We start from the raw sequence: 27,714 nt of genomic DNA, 5'->3' as shown, positions 1-27,714 counted from the left end.
CCTTGAGACATATCACTATGTTAAATCGCTATATAAATGCAAGTTGTTTTTGTAGTCCAACGACCATGAACCACTTTATTTATTTGGGGGCCCATTGCAAGCCTTTAGTGTCAATCCTGACAACTGCAGATACTGGACTATCAAAAAGCAGAGTTGTGTAATTTAACACGTACAGCTGATCCACATTTATCAAAAAGTTTATTCTGTAACATATACAAAATATTTTAAAACCATTTGTTTCCACAATCTAGACAGAGTGGAAATGCCACCATGTCTAAAACACACAGAGCCATAACAGTAATCACCTAAAGTCAGTCCATGACCATCCGGAGGGTGCAGAACAGGCCACCCAGACACTGCTGAGGGGCAGTTGGCTGGTTAAATGATCTGGGGAAAGTTGGTTCCAGTTGATGGGAAGCTTCTTGAAGCTCGGATAGACGAGGTACACTTGGTGCCATGTACTGATGCAAACTCAGGTCAATGGAGAAATTCAAACCCAGCTTCACAAAATGAAAAATATTCCACCATTGACATCAGAAACTCAAGTCTGATGTCCCATACATCACATCAATCCTACAAGATTCGGTAAACAACTCCTTACCACAATGTCCCGAGAGACTTGACTGCTGGGTCTGTATTGAAATGCGTGAGTACGAAAGAGATTTTCCCTTTGGATGCTGTGGAGTTGTGTCTTTGGGAAACCGTCACAAAATCAGGCTGATGGTCTGCTGCTTCTGAATGGGAGAGCCAGTGGGCGAGATAGAAATACTCATCCTGTTTCCTGCACTCTCACAGATGGATTTGTGCATCACAGTGCCTGTTGCACAAGTAAGTCCCCTGTTACCAGAGTAAATTCTTCCATGTTTGGAACAGTTGTGGGTTGTGTAGGACGAGGTTGTGTCCTTCTGGAGCCACATTTAACTGTGTGTCCTCTCTCTGCTTCAATACCCTGGATATTTAACGATGTCCACTCACCCCTTCAATACCCTGGATATTTAACTGTGTCCACTCACCCCTTCAATACCCTGGATATTTAACTGTGTCCACTCACCCCTTCAATACTCTGGATATTTAACTGTGTCCACTCACCCCTTCAATACCCTGGATATTTAACTGTGTCCACTCACCCCTTCAATACCCTGGATATTTAACTGTGTCCACTCACCCCTTCAATACCCTGGATATTTAATTGTGTCCACTCACCCCTTCAATACCCTGGATATTTAACTGTGTCCACTCACCCCTTCAATACCCTGGATATTTAAGTGTGTCCACTCACCCCTTCAATACTCTGGATATTTAACTGTGTCCACTCACCCCTTCAATACCCTGAATATTTAACTGTGTCCACTCACCCCTTCAATACTCTGGATATTTAATTGTGTCCACTCACCCCTTCAATACCCTGGATATTTAATTGTGTCCACTCACCCCTTCAATACCCTGGATATTTAACTGTGTCCACTCACCCCTTCAATACCCTGGATATTTAACTGTGTCCACTCACCCCTTCAATACCCTGGATATTTAACTGTGTCCACTCACCCCTTCAATACCCTGGATATTTAACTGTGTCCACTCACCCCTTCAATACCCTGGATATTTAACTGTGTCCACTCACCCCTTCAATACCCTGGATATTTAACTGTGTCCACTCACCCCTTCAATACTCTGGATATTTAACTGTGTCCACTCACCCCTTCAATACCCTGGATATTTAACTGTGTCCACTCACCCCTTCAATACCCTGGATATTTAATTGTGTCCACTCACCCCTTCAATACTCTGGATATTTAACTGTGTCCACTCACCCCTTCAATACTCTGGATATTTAACTGTGTCCACTCACCCCTTCAATACCCTGGATATTTAACGATGTCCACTCACCCCTTCAATACCCTGAATATTTAACTGTGTCCACTCACCCCTTCAATACTCTGGATATTTAACTGTGTCCACTCACCCCTTCAATACCCTGGATATTTAACTGTGTCCACTCACCCCTTCAATACCCTGGATATTTAACTGTGTCCACTCACCCCTTCAATACCCTGGATATTTAACTGTGTCCACTCACCCCTTCAATACTCTGAATATTTAACTGTGTCCACTCACCCCTTCAATACTCTGGATATTTAACTGTGTCCACTCACCCCTTCAATACCCTGGATATGCTGAGGTCTCTTCCCATTGTATGACTAATGCAGCAAATCTAGCGAGATATTTATTTGTACTTTGTTCTTTCTCTCTGCCTCTAATAACTGGGATATCCCGCTCCCTCCACAATGAATGGCTGAATAACTTCCTGAGCTTAAGGGTTTAATGCACTTGTCCCAGATTTAGGGGAATCGGGCCATAAGTTGCAGAGTACCCCCACCTGCTGGAGACTTTCCAAACTGCTTTTTCCAGGTACATCAGCTTCTGAGTTACACCTGAATTAAGCACAGCTTTCTGCCCTCACCGACACTGGCAGACTATTTACTTTCTATCCCTCTGATACAGGACTTCGGTCTGCCTTACACTCCAACTTCATGTCTATGAATCCCGTCAGCATCTGCCCAGTGTGAGACATGGAACCATGAATTTGATTCGCCCCCGCCCTGTGTCAGTGTGAAGAATGGAACCATGAATTTGATTCGCCCCCGCCCTGTGACAGTGTGAGGAATGGAACCATGAATTTGATTCGCCCCTGCCCTGTGTCAGGGAGATCCTGCTCAGCATCCTGCGAGTACATGGCTGGAACACCTTCTTCTCCAATTTATGTCAGAAAGCTTGTGTGTATGATGATCTTTTCCACATTTTTTGGATTGTCTCCCAAGCCCAGGCTTACTGCCTTCTCCTGCCAAATCAGTCCACGTCATTATTGATACCTCAATCACCCGTAGCCTCCTGCACTGTTTATTCAGTCCTCGGTCTCAGTATAGGCCACCTAAAATGAATGATGGTTTGCTCTATACTGAGCATTGTGGTCAGGTCGACCCAGGTGGGCCTGACTTCAGTCTGCTCGGGTTCTGCTGACCTGGAAAGTAGCCCAGTCAGAGTTAATAGTATTTATATTTTGGTTGCAACATAATAAATTTCTCTCTAACACAGTACCACCAGAGCTTTCAGCCCCCTCCCTGGAGCAGGGTCGGACCTGTGCCCATCTAACCACAAGCTCTCAGTCTCTTGCTGCCAGGTTGGAGACATGTGGCTTCCTTTTGTGATCTCTCCAGGGTTCACGAGGTCACGCTGTTCACCAAAGTGGGAGAAAGCCTAGTTCAGATGATACGACAGACCCACTGATGGCAAGCACCGTTACCACAGGCTGAATAAGGGAAGCAATTTATTCACATCAGTGCGATATGTGGAGCCAGTTCACGATGGCTTCGGAAGGAGTGCCACTGTAGTGATCCATCTGATGGGTGCTATTTGGTATTTACTCTTTGATTCCTGCCTTGATGCTTTTGTTGAAGCTGTAATTCTCTGGCTTTTCACACGTGGACTGATTGTTGGATGAACCTTGTCCTGGATATCATTATATTGCACAATAACCAATTCACTTGTCCCTTCAAAGAGAAGATAGCTCAGCAGGTAAACAATATGACAAGCAGCAGGCTGGAGTATTCAGAGTCAGGGGGAGGGGAGTGAGATGGGTCTCAAGAAAACCAACAAAGTGTGGTGCTTGGAGACTCCCCCACACCTGATACGCAGGCACCCAGAGTTCCATCTGTACATCTGTGATAGGAAGAAACTGTAGCCAGAAGACAATGAGTGACGGTCACAGAACATTGTTGGGAACATGAGAGGGATGTGATTGAGCTACTCACGACTCTGCTTACAGTAAGTGATACCTCCTCGGTGAAAGGGTTTATATTCTGTGGGGTACAGGTAGGTTTTCATGGATGTAGCTCATGGTGCCTTGCTCTGCAAAGTCACACACCGCCTGCCCCTCCCCGCGGAGCAGCCACTTGGTGGTCAGCAGCCCCTCCAGTCCCACCGGCCCACGGGCGTGGATACGCGCGGTACTGATTCCGACCTCCGCACCTGAAATAGAAAAAAATAATGCAGCTTTGCACTCGAGATTTATGTCTTCCCGCTTAGCGTTACGAAAATGCAGCTCCCAATGGCTCAGGCAGTGTACAACTGTGCCATACACTGCAGGCCTGTACCAAGCTGGACTCAGCAGGAGCCTTCAACTGGCTTCCTGATCGCTACCCAGGGTCCCCTGCTCAAAGTGCGTGCGGGGCACTCAACTGTGATGGCCCTCATGGTCAAGTAACTAGGACGTGCACAGCTCAGGCTCACTCAGGAGGAAGGAGCAGGTACCAGAGGGTGCTCAGAAACTGGAGGTAGAACCCAGCAAGGAGGCAACTCCTTCAGAAGAGAAGATTGGCAGAGAGAGGATATCTAGGCCTTCTCTTTATAGTCCAGTGATTACATTTTTGTACACTGAAAATATTACTGAAGGACACTCATTTTCCAAGGTTCCTGTATAAATATTGACTGATTAAAAAACAACACACTAGTCATTCAATAGGATGAGTCGGAGAACAAGGATTGATGTAGCAGTTGTCCAAATGTATTTTCTGTGCATGGTGCCAGTTACACAAGCAACTACAGGCTCTTACACTGGTGCAGGAGCACTGAGAAAAAGAGAGAGAGAGAGAGAGAAGTACTGAGAGAGAGAGAGAGAAGCACAGAGAGAGAGAGAGAGAAGCACTGAGAGAGGGAGAGAAGCACAGAGAGAGAGAGAGAGAGAAGCACTGAGAGAGGGAGAGAAGCACAGAGAGAGAGAGAGAGAGAGGCACAGAGAGAGAGAAGCACTGAGAGAGGGAAAGAGAAACACTGAGAGAGAAGCACTGAGAGAGAGAGAGAGGCACAGAGAGAGAGAAGCACTGAGAGAGGGAAAGAGAAACACTGAGAGAGAAGCACTGAGAGAGAGAGAGAGGCACAGAGAGAGAGAAGCACTGAGAGAGGGAAAGAGAAACACAGAGAGAAGCACTGAGAGAGAGAGAAGCACAGAGGGAGAGAGAAAGACACAGAGAGAGAGAGAAAGACAGAGAGAGAGAGAGAAAGACAGAGAGAGAGACAGAGATACAGGGAGAGAAGCACTGAGCGAGAGAGAGGGAGGGAGAGAGAGAAGCAGTGAGAGAGAGCGCGAGAGAGAGAAGCACAGAGGAGAGAGAGAGAGAGAGAAGCAGTGAGAGAGAGCGCGAGAGAGAGAAGCACAGAGAGAGAGAGAGAGAGAGAGGGTGCAGCCACTCCTGACCGAAGCTCTCCCCTTTATAGTTTACCAGATTAGGAGGACGGCATGCTGTGCTGCCTCTCACACCCACTCTTTGGACCCAGGTACAATCGTACCCCAGATGATATCAGGCAGGCAGTTTGCAGACGAGTGCATTCTGAATGCAAAAGCACCTTAAAATGTCACGTTAGGGATCGGTGATGTTATGTATGTAACTATGTAATACTTGCCACCAGACGGCGCGATTGTTGGAGTCCTAATGGTCACCTGCACTCACGTGCAGGGCCTGTATAAAAGGTTAGCTGCCATGTTGTTTAGGCACTCTGGAGTTGTAATAAAGAAGACTAAGGTTACACCAAGTTTAGTTCACAGTACTCAGCCTCGTGGAGTTCTTCTATACATAACAGGTGATGTAGTGGTTCTGTTACTGGACTAATAATCCAGAGAATGAGAGTTCAAATCCCACCACATGCCGTTTTTAGAATTGGAGTTCAGTTTAAAAAAAAATCTGGAATAAAAATCTGGTGTCAGTAAAAGTGACCATGAAGCTGTCAGATTGTCGTAAAAACCCAACCAGTTCATTGATGTCCTTTAGGAAAGGAAACCTGCCGTCCTTACCCGGTCTGGGCCTACACGTGACTCCAGTCTCACACCAACTCTGAAGTGGCCCAGCAAACCACTCAGTCAAGGCAACTAGGAATGGGCAATAAATTCTGTCCTTGCCAGTGACATCCCAAGAATGAATTTAATAAAGAACCCCATGAAATGATGCCAACACCAGGGCACTGTGCCCAGACCCACAACATGGAGATGCTGAAGCAGTGCAACGAGTCAGGCAAGGGCAGCATCGGTGGTTCCAGGTATATTAGCCACTGAGCTGTGAAGACAGGCTGAGGAAGCACAATCTATTCTTGGGTTTGAGGGAGGGATACCATAGAAGTAGTGCAAGGAATTCTCCTGGAGTCCTGGTCAACATTCCTCCCTCAACGCCACAAAAAAACCACACTGATTGTGGGATGTTGCTGTGAGCAGCTCAAGTATCAAAGTGTGGATGTCAGAAAGAAAGATTTGCATTTACACAGGACACCTCTCAAGCATCCCAAAACTTCACATACCACAAACACCATTGTGCAGTTACCGTTATGTGGGAAAATACGGCAGTTACCGTTATGTGGGAAAATACAGCAGTGATTTTGTACACAATAAGATCCCATAAACAGCGGTGAGATAAATGACCTACTTTTGGTCTAGTTGGGAAGAGGGATGCTCTGGAGAACTCCCTTCTCGTGGGTCTTTACCATTCACCTAACCACTGGAATGGGAACACGGGGCCTTGCTTTAAAAGGTAGGCTATGCAGCACACTCAGTATTGGTCTGGAACATCAGTCCAGATTATGTGCTCGGGTCCCGGATTGGGGCTTGAACCCACAACTTGCTGACTCACAGGAGAGAGTGAAACCAACTTAGGATGAACCTTTACATCCTCGTACAGCCTGAAGTTCCGAACATAAATCTACATATTCTCTGTGTACAACTTACCAAGTCCAAACCGGTACCCATCGGAGAACCGGGAGCTCGCATTCCAGAAGACACAGGCACTGTCAACATGCTGCATGAAGTATTCAGCTGTCTCCTCTAAAAACAGAATAAGTTTTCAATCACTAGTTTAGCTCAGCTCAATGTCAGGATAACAATGTAAGCTTGTCCAAATCCAGACCAAGCACTGCTAGGGCCTGGAAATGTTTCATTACTAACTGCATTTCTTCCTCATTCTTTGAATGCAATTCAGCGCTACGTACAAGTGAATACTTTACTATTAAACACAGGAAACCCACTTGGAATGCGGAGAGTTTGATGCACACATGAGCCACCTGGTGTTAAACATTGATTTGAGTAATGCAGCCTGCTGTGTGTTCCGAGTGGGGGTGTTGGCAATGCGGATGGGACTGTTGGGTTGATGCCTGGGTGAAGTGGAGACGAGGGAGACCCCCGTTGTTGGAATGGAGGAGTCTGCACCCTAGGTGTTGGGCCTGCTTTCCTCCTTGAACTGTCGGTCGGCTTATCGGCTTCTCCTGGTGTAATGTCACATGTGATTTACAGGGTTTCTGGCCCTCGCTTCATCCCTGCACCTCAGTCACCCCAACTTCTGCTTTTCTTTGGGGCAGGTGACAGAGCATTCCATACTTACTCCCTCTCGTGCTTTTTAAAATCGCTGCCTCTACTTGGTTCTGATTCTATTAAAGTGCTTGTTCGTTTTTCAGTTCTTCTCATGGAAGCCCAGTGACGTGCTGCGTGCCTTAGCATTCTCGGTTTGTGTTTCAGGTTTCCAGTGTTTGCTAGTTTACTAAATAGAAAATGCTGGAAATACTCAGCAGGTCAGGCAGCATCTGTGGAGAGGGAAACAGAGTTTCAGATGCTGCCTGACTTTCTGCGTGTTTCCAGCACTTTCTGTTTATATTTCAGAATTCTAGCATCCACAGTATTTGCCTTTTTCTGGTTTCGTGTTGGGCACGAGGAATAAAGCAATATCAAAACGAAGTGACGACACCTACCGTTCTCTGTAACAATGACTTCGGTGTGGGAGCTGCCATATTTGTGAATGTGTCCGATTGCATCCTGTACACTGTCAACAACCTCAATGCAGCACTCCAGATCTCCATACTCTGTGCGGAGCGACTTCACTTCCGAGGGGCTGAATGTCAGGTACGATGCAAACCTGGGTCCAGCGTGGATTTTCACCTGAAAATACCAAGCATCGCCATTCATAAGAACATAAGAAATAGGAGCTGGAGTCGGCCATCTGGCCCCTCGAGCCTGCTCCGCCATTCAGCAAGACTATGGCTGATAACGGGGTCTCAACTATTCACAGTATTTACTAACATCATATATCCAAATTTGCTGATGACACAAAGATAGGCGACATTGTAGGCAGTGTAGATGATAGAATAAAATTACAAATGGATATCGACAGATTAAGTGAATGGGAAAAACTGGCAAATGGATTTCAATGTAGGCAAATGTGAGGTCATCCACTTCTGACCTAAAAGGAATAGAACAGGGTACTTTCTAAATGATGAAATACTAAAAACAGTGGAGGTCCAAAGTGATTTGGGAGTCCAGGTACATAGATCATTAAAATATCGTGACAGGTGCAGAAAATAATCAAAAAGGCTAATGGGATGCTGGCCTTTATATCTAAAGGACTAGAATACAAGGGGTAGAAGTTATGCTGCAGCTATACAAAACCCTGGATAGACCACACCTGGAGCACTGTGAGCAGTTCTGGGCACCACACTTTAGGAAGGATATATTGGCCTTGGCGGGAGTGCAGCGTAGGTTTACCAGAATGATACCCGGACTCCAAGGAATGCGATTTCACAAACTAGCATTGTATTCCCTGGAATTTAGGCAGTTAAGGGGTGTTCTGATTGAAGTTTTCAGGATATTAAGGGGAAGATAGAGAGAAACTATTTCTGCTGGTTGAGTATTCTAGGACGAGGGGGCAGTTTCGAAAAATTAGAGCCAGACCCCACAGGAGTGAAATTAGGAAACACCTATACACACAAAGAGTGGGAGAAATTTAGAACTCTGTTCCACAAATGGCAATTGAGACTAGATCAATAGTTAATTTTAAATAGGAGATTTATAGATTTCTGTTAACCAAAGGTATTAAGGGATATAGGCCAAAGGCAGGTATATGGAGTTAGATCACAGATCAGCCATGATCTCACTGAATGGCGGAGCAGGCTCGAGGGGTTGAATGGCCTACTCCTGTTTCTATGTTCCTATGTTTAGAATGATATCATTACCTGTTCAATTCTCAGCATGTCAATTATCTGATCAAAGAAGGGTGTCCTCAGCAGCTCTCTGTGGACTAACAGCGTCTCCAGAGCATTACATGCTGCCGGGTAGTCACATTTGGAATCTCGAACTGAAACAGAAACCGGATTATTAAACATCTGAAATACGACAGGTAATGACATACCTGGCCCCAGGCTGTGACCAAGCTGGTTATACAGGAGCAGTAGCTTTCTACAATCACGAACAATTCACTAAGTGCTGAGCAGAACTCCGCAGTTCTCTGGGAACTGCGCTCTATATAAAGGGCCTTAGTTTAGGCTATTGTAGCTGCAATAGACGCATCACTGTTCACTCAATGGGCTGGATTTTCGGTCTTTTGCCGCCCCTCTTAACACCCCGGAGGGATGGCAATGGCAGTGGAAAGCACTTGCACCCGGTTGGCCAGCTTCCAGCGCCCGCCGGGATATTCGGTGCTGGGTTTGCGGGGGCGCGGAGCAGGACCACCCGGGAGAGGCCAGCCGGTGTGCAATGCCCCTGGTTGCGACATCAGCTCGATATTTGGATCGCGCCTGTTCCATAGTGCCCTAGTGGGAACACCAGTGAAAGCTGGAGTCCAAGCTGTATCGGCTGAGGTGACTGAAGAATTGTTACCTCAGGGAAATGTGGTTGTTTTCATTTTTTTTATTTTTGCGATTTATTTTGGTGTCGCATCAGTATTGAATTGGGAATGTTTTTGGTGGGTTTTTTTTCTCCACGGAAGCCTGTTAGGGCGCTCCCAGGCCGGCTGTTTAGCTGGGGATTTTCAGTGGCTCAGCCGGCCGAGCACCCAAAAGAGGTGTGGAACTCCTCCTGTAGTGCCGCGCTCCAAACTCCGGGCCCAGCTGATGAATTTTGCGGCGGCAGTCGCAAGCCGTTTGCTGGCGCTAAATGTACTGCCCCGCCCGGATAACGCGCAACAGAGGCGCGGCCAAATCCCTCCCCCAATAGGTGAATGCTACACATTCCAATAACACAGCATCTGAAATGAATGAGTTAAGATGCTCGTTGAATTAATTCAAATATTATAGCCTTAAGGACAGATGCAGTGATTAAATATTTGCAAAAGGATTTCGATCGATTATCGAACTGAGCAGAGAAAATGCAAAAGAAATTCAACACTAATCAATGTGAAATATTGTATATTCAGAAAAAAACTCAGGACTGGAGCCTGCACTGGCACATCACCCAGCCCTGTACCTCACCCGGCCCGGCCCTGGCACATCACTGGATCCCCCTCTGAGGTAGAAGGTATTCAAAACATATCTGAGAGAACCTCAACAGGAGACAGCTAAGAACTTAAGAATTAGGAGCAGGAGTATGCCATTCGGCCCTTCGAGCCTGCTCTACCATTCAACAATCATGGCTAATCTTCTACCTCAACACCACCTTCCTGCACTATCCCCATATCCCTTAATATCCCGTACAGCAACTCTCTTCCCATATCCCTTAATTCCCCAAAATTTATTGACCACTGTCTTGAACATACTCAACAACTGAGCATCCACAGCTCTCTGGGGTAGAGAATTCCAAAGCTTCACAACCCTTTGAGTGAAGACATTTCTCCTCATCTCAGTCCTAAATGGCCGACCCCTTATTCTGTGACCCTGTGTTGTAGATTCCCCAGCCAGGGGAAACATTTTCTCAACATTAACCCTGTCAAGCCCCTTTAGAATTTCATATGTTTCAATTAGATCACCTCTAATTCTTCTAAACTCTAGGGAATATAGGTCTAGTGTACTCAATCTCTCCTTATAGGACAATCCCCCCATCCCAGGAACCAGCCTAGTGAAACTTTGTTGCACTCTTTCTGAGCAAGTATGTCTTTCCTTAGGTAAGGAGACCAGAACTGTACACAGTACTCCAGGTGTGGCCTCTCCAATGCCCTGTATAATTGCAGTAGGACTTCTTTATTCTTATACACCAATCCCTTTGTAACAAATGCTAACATGCCATTTGGTTTCCTAATTGCTTGCTGTACCTGCATGTTAACTTTCTGTGACTCATGTACAAGGACACCCAGGTCCCTCTGAATGCTATCATTTCCCCAGTCTCTCACCATTCAACAAATATTCTACTTCTTTGTTTTTCCGACCAAAGTGGATAACTTCACACTTCCCCACATTGTATTCCATTTGCCATGTTCTTGCCCACTCAGTCAACCTGTCTATATCTCTCTGTAGCCTCCTCACAGCTTACTTTCCCACCTAACTTTGTATCATCAGCAAACTTGGAAAAATTACGCGCAGTCCCTTCATCTAAGTCATTAATATAGATGGTGAATAGCTGAGACCCCAGCACTGATCCTTGTGGTTCATCATTATCATCATAGGCAGTCCCTCGGAATCGAGAAAGACTTGCTTCCACTCTTAGCATGAGTTCTTAGGTGGCTGTACAGTCCAATACGAGAACCACAGTCTCTGTCACAGGTGGGACAGACAGTGGTTGAAGGAAAGGGTGGGTGGGGAGTCTGGTTTGCCGCATGCTCCTTCCGCTGTCTGCGCTTGATTTCTGTATGCTCTCGGCGACGAGACTTGAGCTCAGCGCCCTCCCGGATGCACTTCCTCCACTTAGGTGGTCTTTGGTCAGGGACTCCCAGGTGTTAGTGGGGATGTCGCACTTTATCAGGTTGGCTTTGAGGGTGTCCTTGTAACGTTTCCGCTGCCCGCCTTTGGCTCGTTTGCCATGGACGAGTTCCGAGTAGAGCGCTTGCTTTGGGAATCTTGTGTCTGGCATGCAAACTATGTGGCCTGCCCAACGGAGCTGATCAACAGTCTGTCTACTCTCTGTTTTCTGTCCATTAACCAATCCTCAATCCATGCTACTATATTACCCCCAATCCCACGAGTCCTAATTTTGTGCAATAACCTCGTGTGGCACCTTATCGAATGCTTTTTGAAAATCCAAATATACCACATCCACTGGTCTCCCCTTATCCATCCTACCCATCACATTTTCTAAAAACTCGAATGGTTTGTCAAACACAATTTCTCTTTCGTAAAACCATGTTGACCCTGCCTAATCATGTTGCGATTTTCTAAGTGATATTGACTCTGATTCCCCAATTATTATCCCAGAGCCTGCTAGATGAGGGATTATGTGTGTCTCACTGAGCCATTGACAATAGCCATGCCTGTGAGCATGTAAGAGCCACCCAGAGGTACAATGTTACTTTGCACAGTGCCAAGTAAATAGGTTGCAGCACCATTCTACTCTCTCACTACACTGTGCATAACCAGCAATCCTCCGCCATGCTGCTCAGAGACTTTGCCATCCAGTGGGCCGCGGGGTTTAGTGAAAGGCTTTCTGTGGAGGCAGGCGATGGTGTTGTGGGACAAACTCCAAACATTCTGTGACAAGGTGCCCTCTGTGCCATGGAACGATAACCTTTATCCGTACAAATTCCCAGCCCTGCTCTACTACCAGTCCTGACTCACCAATCTTGATGGCCTTTTCTACATTAGCATTGGAATCCAGAAACACGTGGCAGATCCCCTCACTGTGCCCGAGAACTGGAATGCCTTTCGATGCTTTCTGGATGTCTCGAACCAATTGGGAGGAGCCACGAGGGATGATCAGATCGATGAGTTTATCCAGTCTACAGAGATCTTCCACTTCCTCTCGTGTGTTGACCTGAAACAGTAAACATAACCCTTGGAAGAAATCCTTGTCAGAATCAATAACTAAATCAACAAGCTAAAAACAGTGAAGGTCAAAATAGACTTGGGGATCCAGGTACACAGATCATTAAACTATCAGGTGTAGAAAATAATCATAAAGGCTATTGGGATGCTGGCTTTTTTTATCTAGAGGACTAGAATACAAAGGGGTAGACGTTATGCTCCAGCTATACAAAACCCTGGATAGACCACAGCTGGAGAGTGAGCAGTTTTGGGCACCATACCTTAGGAAGGCTATATTTCCCTTGAAGGGAGTGCAGCGTAGGTTTACCAGAATGATAACTGGACTCCGAAGGTTAAATTCCGAGGATAGAATACACTAACTAGGGTTGTATTCCCTGGAATTTAGATGGCTAAGGGGTAATTTGATTGAAGTTTTCAAGATATTAAAGAGGACCTTTCAGGAGTGAAATTAGGAAAAACTTCAACACTTAAAGGGTGGTAGATGTTTGAAACACTCTTCCGTAAACAGCAATTGATGCTAGAACAATTATTAATTTTAAATATGAGATTGATAGAATTATTGATGGATATGGGGCAAAGGGTATATGGAGTTAGGTCACTGATCAGTCATGATCTCATTGAATGGCAGAACAGGCTCTTGGGGCTAAATAGTCTACTCCTGTTCCTATGCTCCTAGTATATTAGCCCAGTGATTACACAGAATGTTAGAATGCTCCAAACAGAAAGAGGCCACTCGACCCAGCAACTCGGTGCTGGTGTTTCTCTCCATGAGTTACCCAGTCTAATCCCACTCTCTCACTCCCCTTACCCTTTAATATCCCACCCAGTCTAATCCCACTCTCCCCCTCACTCCCTGTACCCTTTAATATCCCACCCAGCCTAATCCCACTCTCCCACTCATTCCCCTTATCCTTTAATATCCCACCCAGTCTAATCCCACTCTCTCACTCACTCCCCTTACCCTTTAATATCCCACCCAGCCTAATCCCACTCATTCCCCTTACCCTTTAATATCCCACCCAGTCTAATCCCATTCTCCCCTTCACTGCCCCCCCACCCCTCCGTAATCTTTAATTTTCCCATTATTCAAGCAACTCGCTAACTCCCTTTCAAAAATAATCCATAGACTTAACTTCAACAATGCTTTGTGGGAGAGAATTCCACATTCTAACCACCCTCTGTATAAAGGCATTTCTCCTAAAATTTCCGACAATCCTTTGAGTGATTATCTTCAATTTGTGCCCTCTCGTTATCTTCTTACCGACTGTTCACAACCTCACCATCCTAGTCAACCTCAAGCTGAGTTTTGACGCCATATCCTAAGAAAGACCGCCTACTTCCACTTACGGTACATTACCCACCTCAGCCAAGATTCTGCAGAAATCCTCATCAATACCATTGGCACTTCCACATTCTACAGTTCCAATGTTCTCCTGGCTGGCCTCCCATATTCCATCTTCTGTAAACTTCAGCTTATCCAGAAGTCTGCTGCCCATGTCCTAACTCGCACCAAGTCCCGTTCACCCATCACCCCTGTGCTCAATGACCTACATTGGTTCTTGGGCCAGCAACATCTCGAATGTGAGTGTGGGTCCTAAATGCGATAGAGTGAGTACTTGAGTCAGTACCTACCAACTGAACTGCATCCTTGACACCATGAATAGAAAGTGCTTCCTGAGTCAAATGGTGCAGGATTTGGTTGCTGTAAGTTGCTTCTTTCCCTCCTTTCAGTAACAGGCCATTTCCACTCGCTATTGCCAGTGCAGAAACCTATAAAATGAAAATATGCACTCTGATTTCAAACCATTTTTAATTCAGTTTTATTTAGTATGATGTGATCAATCCATACACATGACTGGACTGTTTACCAATACAAAGTTGCTCTGTTTGTTACAATCATTCAACTGGAACCTCATCTCCAAAGAGAACAAGCCCAGCTCCTGTTGGGTACACAGCAAGCGGCTTGGGATGTTTTACTATGTTGAAGGTGCAAAATAAATGCAAGTTGTTGTTATGTTGTTCACCTGCTTCTCAAACCTCTTAAATATTATTTGGCTAAATAACAAGCACGAGTACAGTTCAAAAATCATTCGGATGTGAAGGGCTTTGAGACACGCTGGGGAGCTATATAATTATACATTCTCTCTTATTTCTTCCATTCCTCACTGTTAAGTTCCTAATATCTAGAACAATCCTTGCTGCTCTATGTACCTTGGATGACCACATAGTATACCAGATAGAGTCTGATCAATGTCAGAAACAGTACACTACTCTATCTCTCTGTTAAAAGCTTGCTACTGAAAATAAATCTTCCAAAAACAAAAGCTCTAACCCTAAGGGACCAAAATTTCCCCTCTCAGAAAGGCCCGTTAACACCTTCTGGATGCGCTAACGGTTTTTGCCCGGGCGTGCCCCCCTCCCCGCCCCCCCGCTGGCGAAAAGTGGTTTGCGCCGCGCCCCGCAATTTGTGCACTGACGTCATCACCTTGCGCGCAACCCTTTTGCGTCCCGGGGGTGAATTTGCCCCGCAGGGCGCGAGGTCGTCATGGGGCGATGCCATCGACACCTTCTGTGGTGGCTGTGGCGCCCCGCGGGGCCTGACAATGGGAGCCACTGGTGTGGCCGGGCCGCCAACATGCTGACCGGCCCACCTCTTGAGTGCCAGGCCACTGGCCCAGCCGACACTCTTCCTGGTGGCCCAATAGGCGCCACTAAACAGGCTGAAGAGTTTGCAAAGGGAAGGGACTTTGTGATGCGTATGCGTTGCGCTGATGTGCTAAGCGCAGCCCACAGCGTTGCGCAACGCAAGCACAACAAACATTTGTTTTTTTAATCAAAGAGGTCAATTCTGCTCCGGGGCCAGTGCAAAACAAAATCACATAAATCGAATTGGCCGCCCCAAACCCAGCGCGGGGCAATCTCGGCCCTTAAATGTTTTCCAGCTCACATTTTTGGGACCTCAGAATCTGTCCATGTTGGATGTGAACTAAAGGTTTACATTGCAAATGAGGCTGATAGAGAATTCAAGCTCTGCAGCCTGGCTGCAGTTTTGAGAAAACACAGACCACATTGCATTAAGTCATCAATCAACTTGACATTTTAGGACCTTGGGTAGCAAGCCAATTAAAGGTTAACAGACTATCTATTGAGCTAATAAGGTCAAAGGCGGCGAGTTCTTTTCTGTAAATTGAACCAGGTATAAGTACAGCCATTTTGGCCATGTGGTCTCAGAAGGACAACGAGAAAGAAGGATACATGACAGCTATACTGACACAAGAACATGGGGATCGGCAAAGACCTATTGGCTATTATTCCGCAAAACTGCATGCGGTAGCCCTCGGATGGGGAAGTTGCCTAAGGGCCATGGAAGCTACATGTCGAGCGGTAATGATCACTGCGGGTCTAGTCCTCGACCAAAAGCTGATTGTCAAGTGTCCCCACACCGTACACGCTTTGCTGTCTATGAATAGAATGTCTCAGGTGACGGCAGCTAGATGGACCCGCTGGACAGCAGTTTTGGAAGCTCCTAATCTCCATATCGTCCGGGCCAGCCCGGTTAATCCCACAACTATGCTCCCGATGTCAGAATCGAGGGAGCAAGAGGGAGGAGAATGTGAAGAGCATGACTGCGTGGAGATTTTAAAAGAAACAGAAGAAGCAGCCTAAGCAGCAGAGGAGCCTCTGCACAACCCAGACCTCATCCTGTTTACAGATGGTTCCTCCTTTGTTGACAATGGTACCAGAAAAGCAGGATGGGCAGTTACAACCTTATATGAGGTAGTGGCAAAAGGATGTTTACCCTCAGGAACGTCAGCACAACAGGCCCAGTTACGGGCCCTGTCAGAAGCATGTCGAATAGCAGAAGGACAGACAGCTAATGCCTACACAGATTCACGTTATGCTTTTGGAGTCGCTCACGACTTTGGTCTGTTATGGCGGAAAAGGGGATTCCTCACTGCTGCTGGTACACCTATCCGAAATGGAAAAGTAGTCCGAGACTTACTAGAGGCCATACAATTATCTCAGGAAGTGTCCATCCTGAAGTGTAAGGCCATACCAAGGAAAATACCTCAGAAGCACAGGGAAATGCCCAAGCCGACCAGGCAGCTAAAGATGCCGCCTCACAGGGCGTTCCCCCAGAAGAACCAACACAGATGTGCAGATTGAAAGCACTCAGGACTCTGACACGAGACCTTCAAACAATGCAAGGCGAGTGCTCCCGAGAGGAAAAATGGACATGGTTTGAGGCAGGAATTAAGCTATGCGAAGATGGTGTCTGGAGACAAAGAGTTACCGACAAGCCAGTCGCGCCACAAGCGCTTATGCCTTTTTTAGCCCAACAGATCCACTCGTGGGGACACTTGGCCTCACAACAGATGATGGCACGGTTCCAGAAAAGCTGGTGGGGTCGGGGATTTAAAAAATATGGTAGCAGACCGCTGTGTGGTCTGCCAGAAAAATAATTCTGGATCCATCACGGTAATGCCCCAACTGAGGCCCCCTGCCCCTGTCGGACCATTCCAGCATCTGCGGGTTGATTATATATCTCTTCCTTCATGCCAAGGATACACTAACATTCTTGTCATGGTCGACAGATTCTCTAGATGGGTAGAAGCTGTCCCAACTAAAAGAGCCACAGCCAATCACACTGCAAAGGTCTTGTGTAAGGATTACATTCCCCGATGGGGAGTCCCGAGTAGCATTGACTCAGATCAGGGAACACACTTCACAGGTGCTGTCTGCCAAGAAGTCTGTAGGTTACTGAACATTACATGGGATTTACACTGTCCTTATCATCCACAATCATCAGGACAAGTAGAACGAATGAATCGAACTCTGAAACAACAGCTTGCCAAATATCACCAAGAAGGAACACCATGGCCCCAGGCACTACCAATAGTGCTATGTAGCATTAGGGCAACCCCGAACAGAACTACAGGTCTAAGCCCATTTGAAATTATAACAGGAAGACCCATGTCGTTGCCAAGAACTATTGATTTAAGGAAAGCTGATGCTCACTTAATGAGTGACACTTTGTTATCATACTGTCAGAACCTAACCAATGCTATTAGTTCTGTTTCCCGACAGGTATTGGCAGCTTGGGGTAATCCACCCGAAGGAGGACACGACATCATCCCGGGAGTCTGGGTGTATGTGAAAAAGTTGCATAAAGAACCTTTGGGTGCCAAGTGGGAGGGACCATCTAGGCAGCTGTTAAAGTCCAAGGAAAGGAAGCCTGGATCCACGCTTCACATGTTACGAGCACCCATAACTGAAGCTGAAATCTAATAAGGACAATTACTTTTTGCCAAAATGTATAAATTTACTGTATTACTGATTGTAGGTATTCTAGGCATAGGCCTACTTCTTATTAGCCGACCCTCTGCACCAAAGGGAAATAGTAGAGTACCAAGGGAATTACATGTAAATATCTTTTTATATATGTCATACATTTATGCCAAACAAGGTAACATTTCTAGTTGTTGGGTGTGTGCGCATATTCCTATTCACTCAAAGGGAGGGATTCCCTTGAGGCCAGTTTCCCTTGAATATCTCGGAAATGGCTGAGTGGATAATTAATCAAAACAAAACAGGCAAGGCGTTTCAGGATATGGAAAACTGGGCACGTAAATGGAAGTCAGCAGGTTACAATCTGACTACCTTTGAATGGGGATACCAACCATGCTACAATAATTCAAAACGGCCCCCATTTTTTGATATCACTAATACAACGGGAATAGGAAGACCGGGGGAATCGGTCTGTCTGATTAGAAACATCAAAGGAGGCCAAAATATGGGGTATAGTAACTGCTCCCGGAATTATAATATAATCAAGCCACGGAACCGTCCAAACTGGGCCGATATGGGAATTTTTAACATAACGGGGATTCTAAATAAAACAGATGGAAAAGCTTGGACAGGCCCCAGAGTGTTGCTGACAAAGAAACAGCTAACCTTCATTGCCCATAATGGCACCTATTGGGTGTGTGGCCACAAGGCCTACCCTTGGCTGCCCCAGAATTGGACGGGATCCTGCTATTTAGCCTACATTGTGCCTTAAATGTATCATATAAAGTCACTGTCGGAACATTTACACCGTCCTAAGAGAGCTATCACAGAAACAGAGAGGTCCTTTGCCATTCTGATCCCCAGGTATGGGACCGTCAGACTGGCAAGGGAATCCATTAACATGGCATCCGTTGTGGAACGGGTAGCCAATGATACCTCAGAGGCCCTAGTTAAAATCAATGCAGAAATGGTAGCAATCCGCACAGTAGCCCTACAGAATAGACTGGCCCTTGATTATATCCTGGCTGAAAAGGGAGGTACTTGCGCCCTACTCGGAACTGAATGTTGCACATATATCCCAGATAGCTCCGAAGAAATTACCCACTTAGCGGAGCATATCCAAAAGGAGATAGAAAAACTTAAGCAACCCCCATCATTCACTTTGTGGAGCGGAGCCACTGAATGGCTAGGTTCAATAGGAACTTCATTGGTGGAAGGTTTAATTCTAGTCGTTGTAATTATTTTACTTTTATATTGTTTGTTTATGTTGATAAAATGTTGTTGCAACCAGGTGGCTGTAGCTGCTATCCCACATGTGAGATACCTTGCAGGTCCCAGCAGACTGTCTGTACGTGGCACAGGGGTATGTTATGCTTAAGGGAAGGTTGTTTACTGGTTGAATTAAGATATTGATTTGGATTAAATTGGAATAAGGTTAATTAACCTACTAAAACCAGACTTGCATTATGGCCACGATGGAACTCGGGTTGGTGTAAATTTGTGTAGAAGCTACTCGTCCGGACATGTGGCAAAACACATCAACAAATTTTCGAAGGAAACTTTATTAACATGTATGAAATTATTTTTTAGAATGTGATTTTTTAGAACCAGTGATACCTGATGTTTTATGATTCAGTTTGTGAAAGAATCAAAGGGGGGATTGATAGAAAATTCAAGCTCTGCAGCCTGGCTGCAGTTTTGAGAAAGCACAGAGCACATTGCATTAAGTCATCAATCAACTTGACATTGTAGGACCTTGGGTAGCGAGCCAATTAAAGGTTAACAGACTATCAATTGAGCCAATAAGGTCAAAGGCGGCGAGTTCTTTTCTGTAAATTGAACCAGGTATAAGTACAACCATTTTGGCCATGTGGTCACAGAAGGACAAAGGCTTGGCTTAAAGCCAGAAGCTTGTTGCTGCTGCCAGAATAAAGTTACATTAAAACTACAACCGGAGTTCGTATTTCATTGGAAATTAAGAGATCTAACAGAGGCCATTCAGCCGGTCTGCGTCTGTACCTGTGTCAGCTCTGTGCCAACGCAGTACCCTGCGTTCCCCCCATAACTTTGTATCTTTTCGGCTTCAAAATAATTATGCAATTTCCACTGAAGAAATACAGCACTCCCTGCGACAAAGTATTTCATGTTTCAATAACCCACTGTGTAAAAGCAAATTGCGTCTAACCTCATTCCGTGACAATCTTAAATTGATGACATCTTCACCACCCCTCCCACCCCAAAAGTCATTTTCTACTCTTTAGCAAAACCTTTCATAATTTAAAAACCTCAATTAAATCTCCTCTCAGCCTTCTCTGTCCCAGTGCAAACAGTTCCAGTATCTCCTGTCTCTCATCACTATAGTTTCCCATCCCTGGCATCATCCTGGTGAATCTGTGCTGTACGCTCTCTAACTTCAATGTGCTTTCTATAATGAGGTACCCAAAAATTGCACACAGTCTCTAACTGGTCTAATAATCGTCTTGTTTAAATTTATCATTACTTCTTTACTCTTGTACTCTTTTATAATACCCAAATTATTCCTGGCGTTATATGCCTGCACTCACACTTTCAGGGAATCTTGTATTGGAACCCTAGGTTTCCTTGTTCGACCACATCCATCAGTGTCTTTCCATTGAGTCTGTGCTCCCATTCCTTGTTTCTTCTCCCAAAATGTATTACCTCTCATCTGCCCACATTAAACTGCATCAACATAGGAACCGGCCACCCAACATCCATTCTGCTGAACTGTGACTTTCTGAAGTCCTTTACAATCCTCTGTTTGTCAAACCTCCCAGTTTTCTATTGTCAACAAATTTCCTGTACCCAAGTCCAAATCATCTACATTTACACCGAGAACAAAAGACCAGCACTGATCCCTGCCATACACCACTTCAACCCTTCCCTAGACTGAGCAACACCAGTTTACCCTAACACTTTATTTCCTGTCAATTAACTAACTTTCTATCCATGTTGCTACACTTCCTGTTATACCTCATTCAATTTTTCTAACAAATCTGTTGTGAGACACTTTATCGAACACCTTCTGAAAATCCACATAGACCACTTTATCGATTCAATCCCTTCACAAAAACGGCATTGAATTTGTCAAACATTGTCAAACGATGTTGGTAATCCTTGATTAACCCATCTAGTTCTAAATGATTACTAATTTGCTCTTGAATTATGGGTAAGCAAGACACTCAGTTGTATCAAACCGCTACCAGCGATTCAAGGCAGAGATAGATTTTTGGTGTCATGGGGAATCAAGCGATATGGAGATCAGGCACGAAAGTGGAGTTGAGGTCAATGATCAGCTGTGATCTTATTGAATGGTGGAGCAGGCTCGAGGGGCTGGAGGGCCGACTCCTGCTCCAATTTCTTATGTTCTTACCACTTTCTCAGGGCAACTAGGGATGGGCAATATATGCCAACATCATGAGAACTATTGTAAGTTTTTTCTTCAGATTTGTTCTTGGGATGGAGGCAACACTGGCAAGGCTGGCATTTATTGCCCTCCCTTGGTTTTCAGTATCTCTACACAAGCCACCAGAGCAAATCTTCCACTATATCTCCTTGTGACCTACACTACCATACTGTTTAACTCTCCTGTGTGATATTCCTTTATTTTGGTTTTACTGCTTGGTCCCTGACCAATTCTTTACCCCTCCCACCATCCCTCCCGTACCGGGTCGCTTGTTACCTGGGACCCTCCCACCATCCCTCCCGTACCGAGTAGCTTGTTACCTGGGACCCTCCCACCATCCCTCCCGTACCGGGTCGCTTGTTACCTGGGACCCTCCCACCATCCCTCCCGTACCGGGTCGCTTGTTACCTGGGACCCTCCCACCATCCCTCCCGTACCGGGTCGCTTGTTACCTGGGACCCTCCCACCATCCCTCCCGTACCGGGTCGCTTTTTACCTGGGACCCTCCCACCATCCCTCCCGTACCGAGTAGCTTGTTACCTGGGACCCTCCCACCATCCCTCCCGTACCGAGTAGCTTGTTACCTGGGACCCTCCCACCATCCCTCCCGTACCGAGTAGCTTGTTACCTGGGACCCTCCCACCATCCCTCCTGTACCGGGTCGCTTGTTACCTGGGACCCTCCCACCATCCCTCCCGTACCGAGTCGCTTTTTACCTGGGACCCTCCCACCATCCCTCCCGTACCGAGTAGCTTGTTACCTGGGACCCTCCCACCATCCCTCCCGTACTGGGTCGCTTGTTACCTGGGACCCTCCCACAATCCCTCCCGTACCGGGTCGCTTGTTACCTGGGACCCTCCCACCATCCCTCCCGTACCGGGTCGCTTGTTACCTGGGACCCTCCCACCATCCCTCCCGTACCGGGTCGCTTGTTACCTGGGACCCTCCCACCATCCCTCCCGTACCGAGTAGCTTGTTACCTGGGACCCTCCCACCATCCCTCCCGTACCGAGTAGCTTTTTACCTGGGACCCTCCCACCATCCCTCTTGTACGGGTCGCTTGTTACCTGGGACCCTCCCACCATCCCTCCCGTACCGGGTCGCTTGTTACCTGGGACCCTCCCACCATCCCTCCCGTACCGGGTCGCTTGTTACCTGGGACCCTCCCACCATCCCTCCCGTACCGAGTAGTTTGTTACCTGGGGGAGACAGTCTGGACGAGATTCAAAAATCACCAACAGGACACCAATGGGAACAGTGATTTGCTCCAAGTCTAGTCCGTTTGCAACTCTGATCCTGCGGATCAGCCGGCCCACACTGTCCTGAGCGGATGCTGCGATCTGATGCAGACCTATGGCCAGGCTGTTTAACTTCGCTGTAGTGAGGGACAATCGTTTCATCAGCGGTTGGGAAAGTCGTCCTGCTCCACAGAAAGAAAAACAAATGTGTAGGTCATCTTCTGTTATATTTCTCATCACCGCTTTGCGACTATCAGTTATTAGTAGTGAGGGTCAGCAAGGAGCCGATTCACTCTCAGCGAGGATGGACAAGGGGCCGATTCACTCCCAGCGAGGGTGGGCAAGGGGCCGATTCACTCCCAGCGAGGGTGGGCAAGGGGCCGATTCACTCCCAGCGAGGGTGGGCGATGGGCCAATTCACTCCCAGCGAGGGTGGGCGATAGGCCAATTCACTCCCAGCGAGGGTGGGCAAGGGGCCAATTCACTCCCAGCGAGGGTGGGCAAGGGGTCAATTCACTCCCAGCGAGGGTGGGCGATGAGCAGATTCACTCCCAGCGAAATTGGGCAAGGGGCCGATTCACTCCCAGCGAGGGTGGGCAAGGAGCCGATTCACTCCCAGCGAGGGTGGGCAAGGGGCTGATTCACTCCCAGCGAGGGTGGGCAAGGGGCCGATTCACTCCCAGCGAGGGTGGGCAAGGGGCCGATTCGCTCCCAGCGAGGGTGGGCAAGGAGATGATTCACTCCCAGCGAGGGTGGGCAAGGAGCCGATTCACTCCCAGCGAGGGTGGGCAAGGAGCCAATTCACTCCCAGCGAGGGTGGGCAAGGAGCCAATTCACTCCCAGCGAGGGTGGGCAAGGAGCCAATTCACTCCCAGCGAGGGTGGGCAAGGGGCTGATTCACTCCCAGCAAGGGTGGGCAAGGGGCTGATTCACTCCCAGCGAGGGTGGGCAAGGGTTCGATTCACTCCCAGCGAGGGTGGGCAAGGAGCCGAATCACTCCCAGCGAGGGTGGGCAAGGGGCTGATTCACTCCCAGCGAGGGTGGGCAAGGGGCTGATTCACTCCCAGCGAGGGTGGGCAAGGGTTCGATTCACTCCCAGCGAGGGTGGGCAAGGAGTTGATTCACTCCCAACGAGGGTGGGCAAGAAGTTTATTTACTCCCAGTGATTGTGGGCAAGGGGCCGATTCATTCTCAGCGAGGGTGGGCAAGGAGTTGATTCACTCCCAGCAAGGGTGGGCAAGGGTTCGATTCACTCCCAGCAAGGGTGGGCAAGGAGTTGATTCACTCCCAGCGAGGGTGGGCAAGGAGTTGATTCACTCCCAGTGAGTGTGGGCAAGGGGTCGATTCACTCCCAGCGAGGGTGGGCGATGGGCTGATTCACTCCCAGCGAGGGTGGGCAAGGAACTGATTCACTCCCAGCGAGGTTGGGCAAGGAACTGATTCACTCCCAGCGAGGGTGGGCAAGGAACTGATTCACTCCCAGTGAGGGTGGGCGATGAGCCGATTCACTCCCAGCAAGGGTGGGCGACGAGCCGATTCACTGCTCCCAGCGAGCAACTCTCGGTGCAGATGGTGTCAGAGCTCCCTGATCAGTCTGGCAGGCCATCAGTCAAGTTAAAGTTCAATACACTAGGAAAATATTGCTGCAGATTGGCACAAGGGGGAAGTGCACTGTTTGAGATTTGTCAGAGGAACCTGGTTCCACATCACGTTTCAATAAGTTAAACCCCTGGCTTGTACTGTACTGACTTGCAGACTATAGGGACAAGTCTGCCACGATTGTTCTGAACAAACATGTTATGCGCTGGCTCACAGTTTAATAGTTAAGAAAGCGCTGGTGAAGGGCCAGGAACTACACAAGTCACCTATTTTATATGTTGCCATTGTTGGATACTGACTCCAATGAGATAACTCACTAGAATTGCCCAGATTCTCCTTAATTATATTGAGATAAACTCCTCCAGACTTGGGCTCCCTTCTGGGAATGCTCAGAGTGATGGATACACATGGGCCCCTTCTCGCCCAGAGATCCTCTGTAGACACTAGGCCACTCAAACACTTCTGACCTGTAAATAACATTGTATAGTACACAACAACCCATGTCATAGATAGCCCAGATAATAAAGCCCAAAGTAAGATGTTTGCTCTCACCCAAAGCCACTGCTTTCTCCATGTCTCTTTTGCTAGCACTCAGGATCTCGTCTCGATTGTCTGTCAGGAGGTCAGCGAGCCGGTGGATAATGTCAGCCCTCTGGACAAAAGCAAGAAAGGAATCACAATACAGATAAACACAAGGCACACCATCAAGCTCAGGATTGTATCTGTGACCCCAGCGTCTCATCCATCCCAAGCAGAGGGGCCCTCACCTTGGTCTTCAGTCAAGGTGGAGAAACACAGCAGAGGCCAAGTACTGCCCTGAAGCAACACGGCTCGACTCCAAGCACTTCATTTACAAACAGCAGCCAATCCTGTGTGGATGATGCCAGGCCAGCAACAGACTGAAGGTTGGCCATGAGTTGGAGTCTGATGCAGAATGTAGGTCAGCTAATGTTTTCTCATTCCTGAGCGTCCTTCCTGCTAACCCTCAACCCCAATCAGACATGGAAATGGGGGTGGGGTGGGGGAATGTTTCTGTGCCACAACAGATCTTGTGATCTTTCTGCATCTGAAGGAATCGAGCTACACCTCCCCCCCCCCACCCCCAAATAGCCAAGGTCACCTTCCAGCCAACAAGTTGCGGCAAGTCCTAGTGCTGAGGCCAGAACAGGCTTCACAGTGTGAAACATTGAGAGACAATGGAAGGAGAGTCTGGGAAAAGAAACCGGTGGTCATACAAAAGCCACAACAGGCCTAAGTTTAAAAATAATTCTAAGCTTCTAGAAAAGTAGCTGTTGACTACGGACTTCAGGTTCCAGAAATGAAATCAGAACTTTGCAGTTAAGCACAGTTGGTGCCTGCCATAGACTGGTAAACAAAGAATTCAGTAACCCACTAACTTGGTCTGGTTGTAGCGAAGCCATGATCCTTCCATCAGTCCGTGCCATCTCTGCCTGTTGTTCAACAGTGGGACCTAGCAGAGAGAACAGGGACCACGATTACTAATCCCCTCAGAAGATTCTTGAATTAAGCATCTCATGTAATACATCCAGGTCCAGTATCAGCACAGCACTGTATTATACAGCAGCAAATCTCTCAAACTCGATTACCAGTTCCTGCAGCTTGAGGTCGGGATTGGACGCTGGCCGTCACTACAGCCCATTGAATCATAGAAATTTACAGCATAGAAAGAGACCATTTCAGCTCATCATGTCCGTGCCAGCCAACAAAGAGCTATCCAGCCTAATCCCACTTTCCAGCAGTTGGTCCATAGCCCTGTAGGTTGCGGCACTTCAAGTGCATATCCAAGTACTTTTTAAATATGGTGAGGGTTTCTGCCTCTACCACCCTTTCAGCAGTGAGTTCCAGACCCCCACCAATGTTTGGGTAAAGACATTTCCCCTCAAATCCCTTCTAAACGCCCTACCAACTTCTTTAAATCTATGCCCCCTGGTTGTTGAACCCTCTTCTAAGGGAAATAGATCCTTCCTAACCACTCTATCTAGGCCCCTCATAATTTTATATACCTCAATAAGGTCTCCCCTCAGCCTCCTCTGTTCCAAAGAAAATAAACCCAGCGTATCTAATATTTCCTCATAGCTAAAATTCTCCAGTCCAAGCAACATCCTCGGAAATCTCCTCTGTACCCTCTCTAATGCAATCACATCTTTCCTGTAATTTGGTGACCAGAAATGCACGTAGTCCTCTAGCTGTGGCCTAACTACTGTTTTATACAGTTCAAGCATAACCTCCCTGCTCTTGTATTCTATGCCTCGGCTAATAAAGGCAAGTATTCCGTAAGCCTTCTTTACCACCTTATCTACCTGGCCTGCTAACTTCAGGGATTTGTGGACATACACTCCACGGTCCCTTTGTTCCTCTACACTTCTCAGTGTCCTACCGTTTATAACTATATTCCCTTGTCTTGTTTTCCCTCCTCACACTTCACCAGATTAAATTTAATTTGCTACTGTTCTGCCCACCTGACCAGTTCATTGATATCTTCCTGCAGTCTATAGCTTTCTTCTTCATTATCAACCACATAGCCGATTTCAGTAGCATCTGTAAACTTCTTAATCCTACCCCCTACGTTCATGTCTAAATTATTGATATATACCACAAAAAGCAAGGGACCTAGTACTGAGCCCTGTGGAACCCTGCTGGAAACAGCCTTCCAGTCACAAAAACACCCATCAACCATTAATCTTTGCTTCCTGCCTCAGCCAATTTTGGATCCAACTTGCCACTTTGCCCTGGAAGTCACTGATCACGCTCAGGTGAGGCAGTTGACTCTGCAGCCCAATATAACTCACCACCTCAGGAATGGAGGGACGAGAAGCCACGGTGGAAAGGATAAACATTTACTACATCCCACTTCAGAGACGGAGCCCATAATCCAGGCTGACACTCCCAGTACAGTACTGAGGGAGTACTGAGGGGGGGGGGCATCTTTCAGATGAGACGTTAAACCGAGGTCCTGTCTGCCCTCTCAGGTGGACAGAAAAGATCCCACGGCTACAAAAATCAAAATACTGCAGATGCTGGAAATCTGAAATAGCAGAAAATGCTGGAAATACTCAGCAGGTCAGACAGCATCTGTGGAGAGAGAAACAGAGTTAACATTTCAGGTTGATTACCTTTCATCAGATAGTTCTGATGAAAGGTCATCAACCTAAAACATTAACATCTCATCAACCTAAAACATTAATATTTGAAGAACAGGGGAGTTCTTCTTGGTGTTTTGGACAATATTTATCTCTCAACCAACATCAGTAAAATAGATTATCTGGTCATTGTCTCATTATCTTGCTGGTATCTTGCTGTGTGCAAATTGGCTGTTGCGTTTCCTACATTTTAACAGTGACTACACTAGTACCTCATTGGCTGTAAAGTGCATTGGGACATCCTGAGGTCATGAAAGGCACTATAGGAATGCAAGTCATTCGTTTGCTCCAGTAA

The 27,714-nt window shown here is 47.0% G+C and overlaps 1 protein-coding gene across 3 annotated transcripts in view; it reads right to left on the bottom strand.

The window, feature by feature from the left end:
* Positions 1–188: 188 nt before the first annotated feature.
* Positions 189–27,714, bottom strand: part of aldh18a1 (aldehyde dehydrogenase 18 family, member A1) — a 66,478-nt gene continuing 38,952 nt past the window's right edge. For all 3 annotated transcript variants that reach the window (XM_070876349.1, XM_070876348.1, XM_070876350.1), the window contains exons 10-18: positions 25,656–25,729; positions 24,811–24,910; positions 22,621–22,841; positions 14,341–14,478; positions 12,502–12,697; positions 9,037–9,158; positions 7,780–7,966; positions 6,767–6,862; positions 189–4,026 (exon numbers count right to left, since the gene is read on the bottom strand). In XM_070876349.1, the coding sequence (XP_070732450.1) occupies positions 3,851–4,026; positions 6,767–6,862; positions 7,780–7,966; positions 9,037–9,158; positions 12,502–12,697; positions 14,341–14,478; positions 22,621–22,841; positions 24,811–24,910; positions 25,656–25,729 (1,310 nt within the window). In that variant the 3' untranslated portion in view covers positions 189–3,850. The remainder of the gene's footprint in view (positions 4,027–6,766; positions 6,863–7,779; positions 7,967–9,036; positions 9,159–12,501; positions 12,698–14,340; positions 14,479–22,620; positions 22,842–24,810; positions 24,911–25,655; positions 25,730–27,714) is intronic.

This window comes from Pristiophorus japonicus, chromosome 3, assembly GCF_044704955.1.
Source record: "Pristiophorus japonicus isolate sPriJap1 chromosome 3, sPriJap1.hap1, whole genome shotgun sequence".
Lineage (NCBI taxonomy): Eukaryota > Metazoa > Chordata > Chondrichthyes > Pristiophoridae > Pristiophorus > Pristiophorus japonicus.
This window is presented reverse-complemented; position numbering and strand designations above follow the sequence as displayed.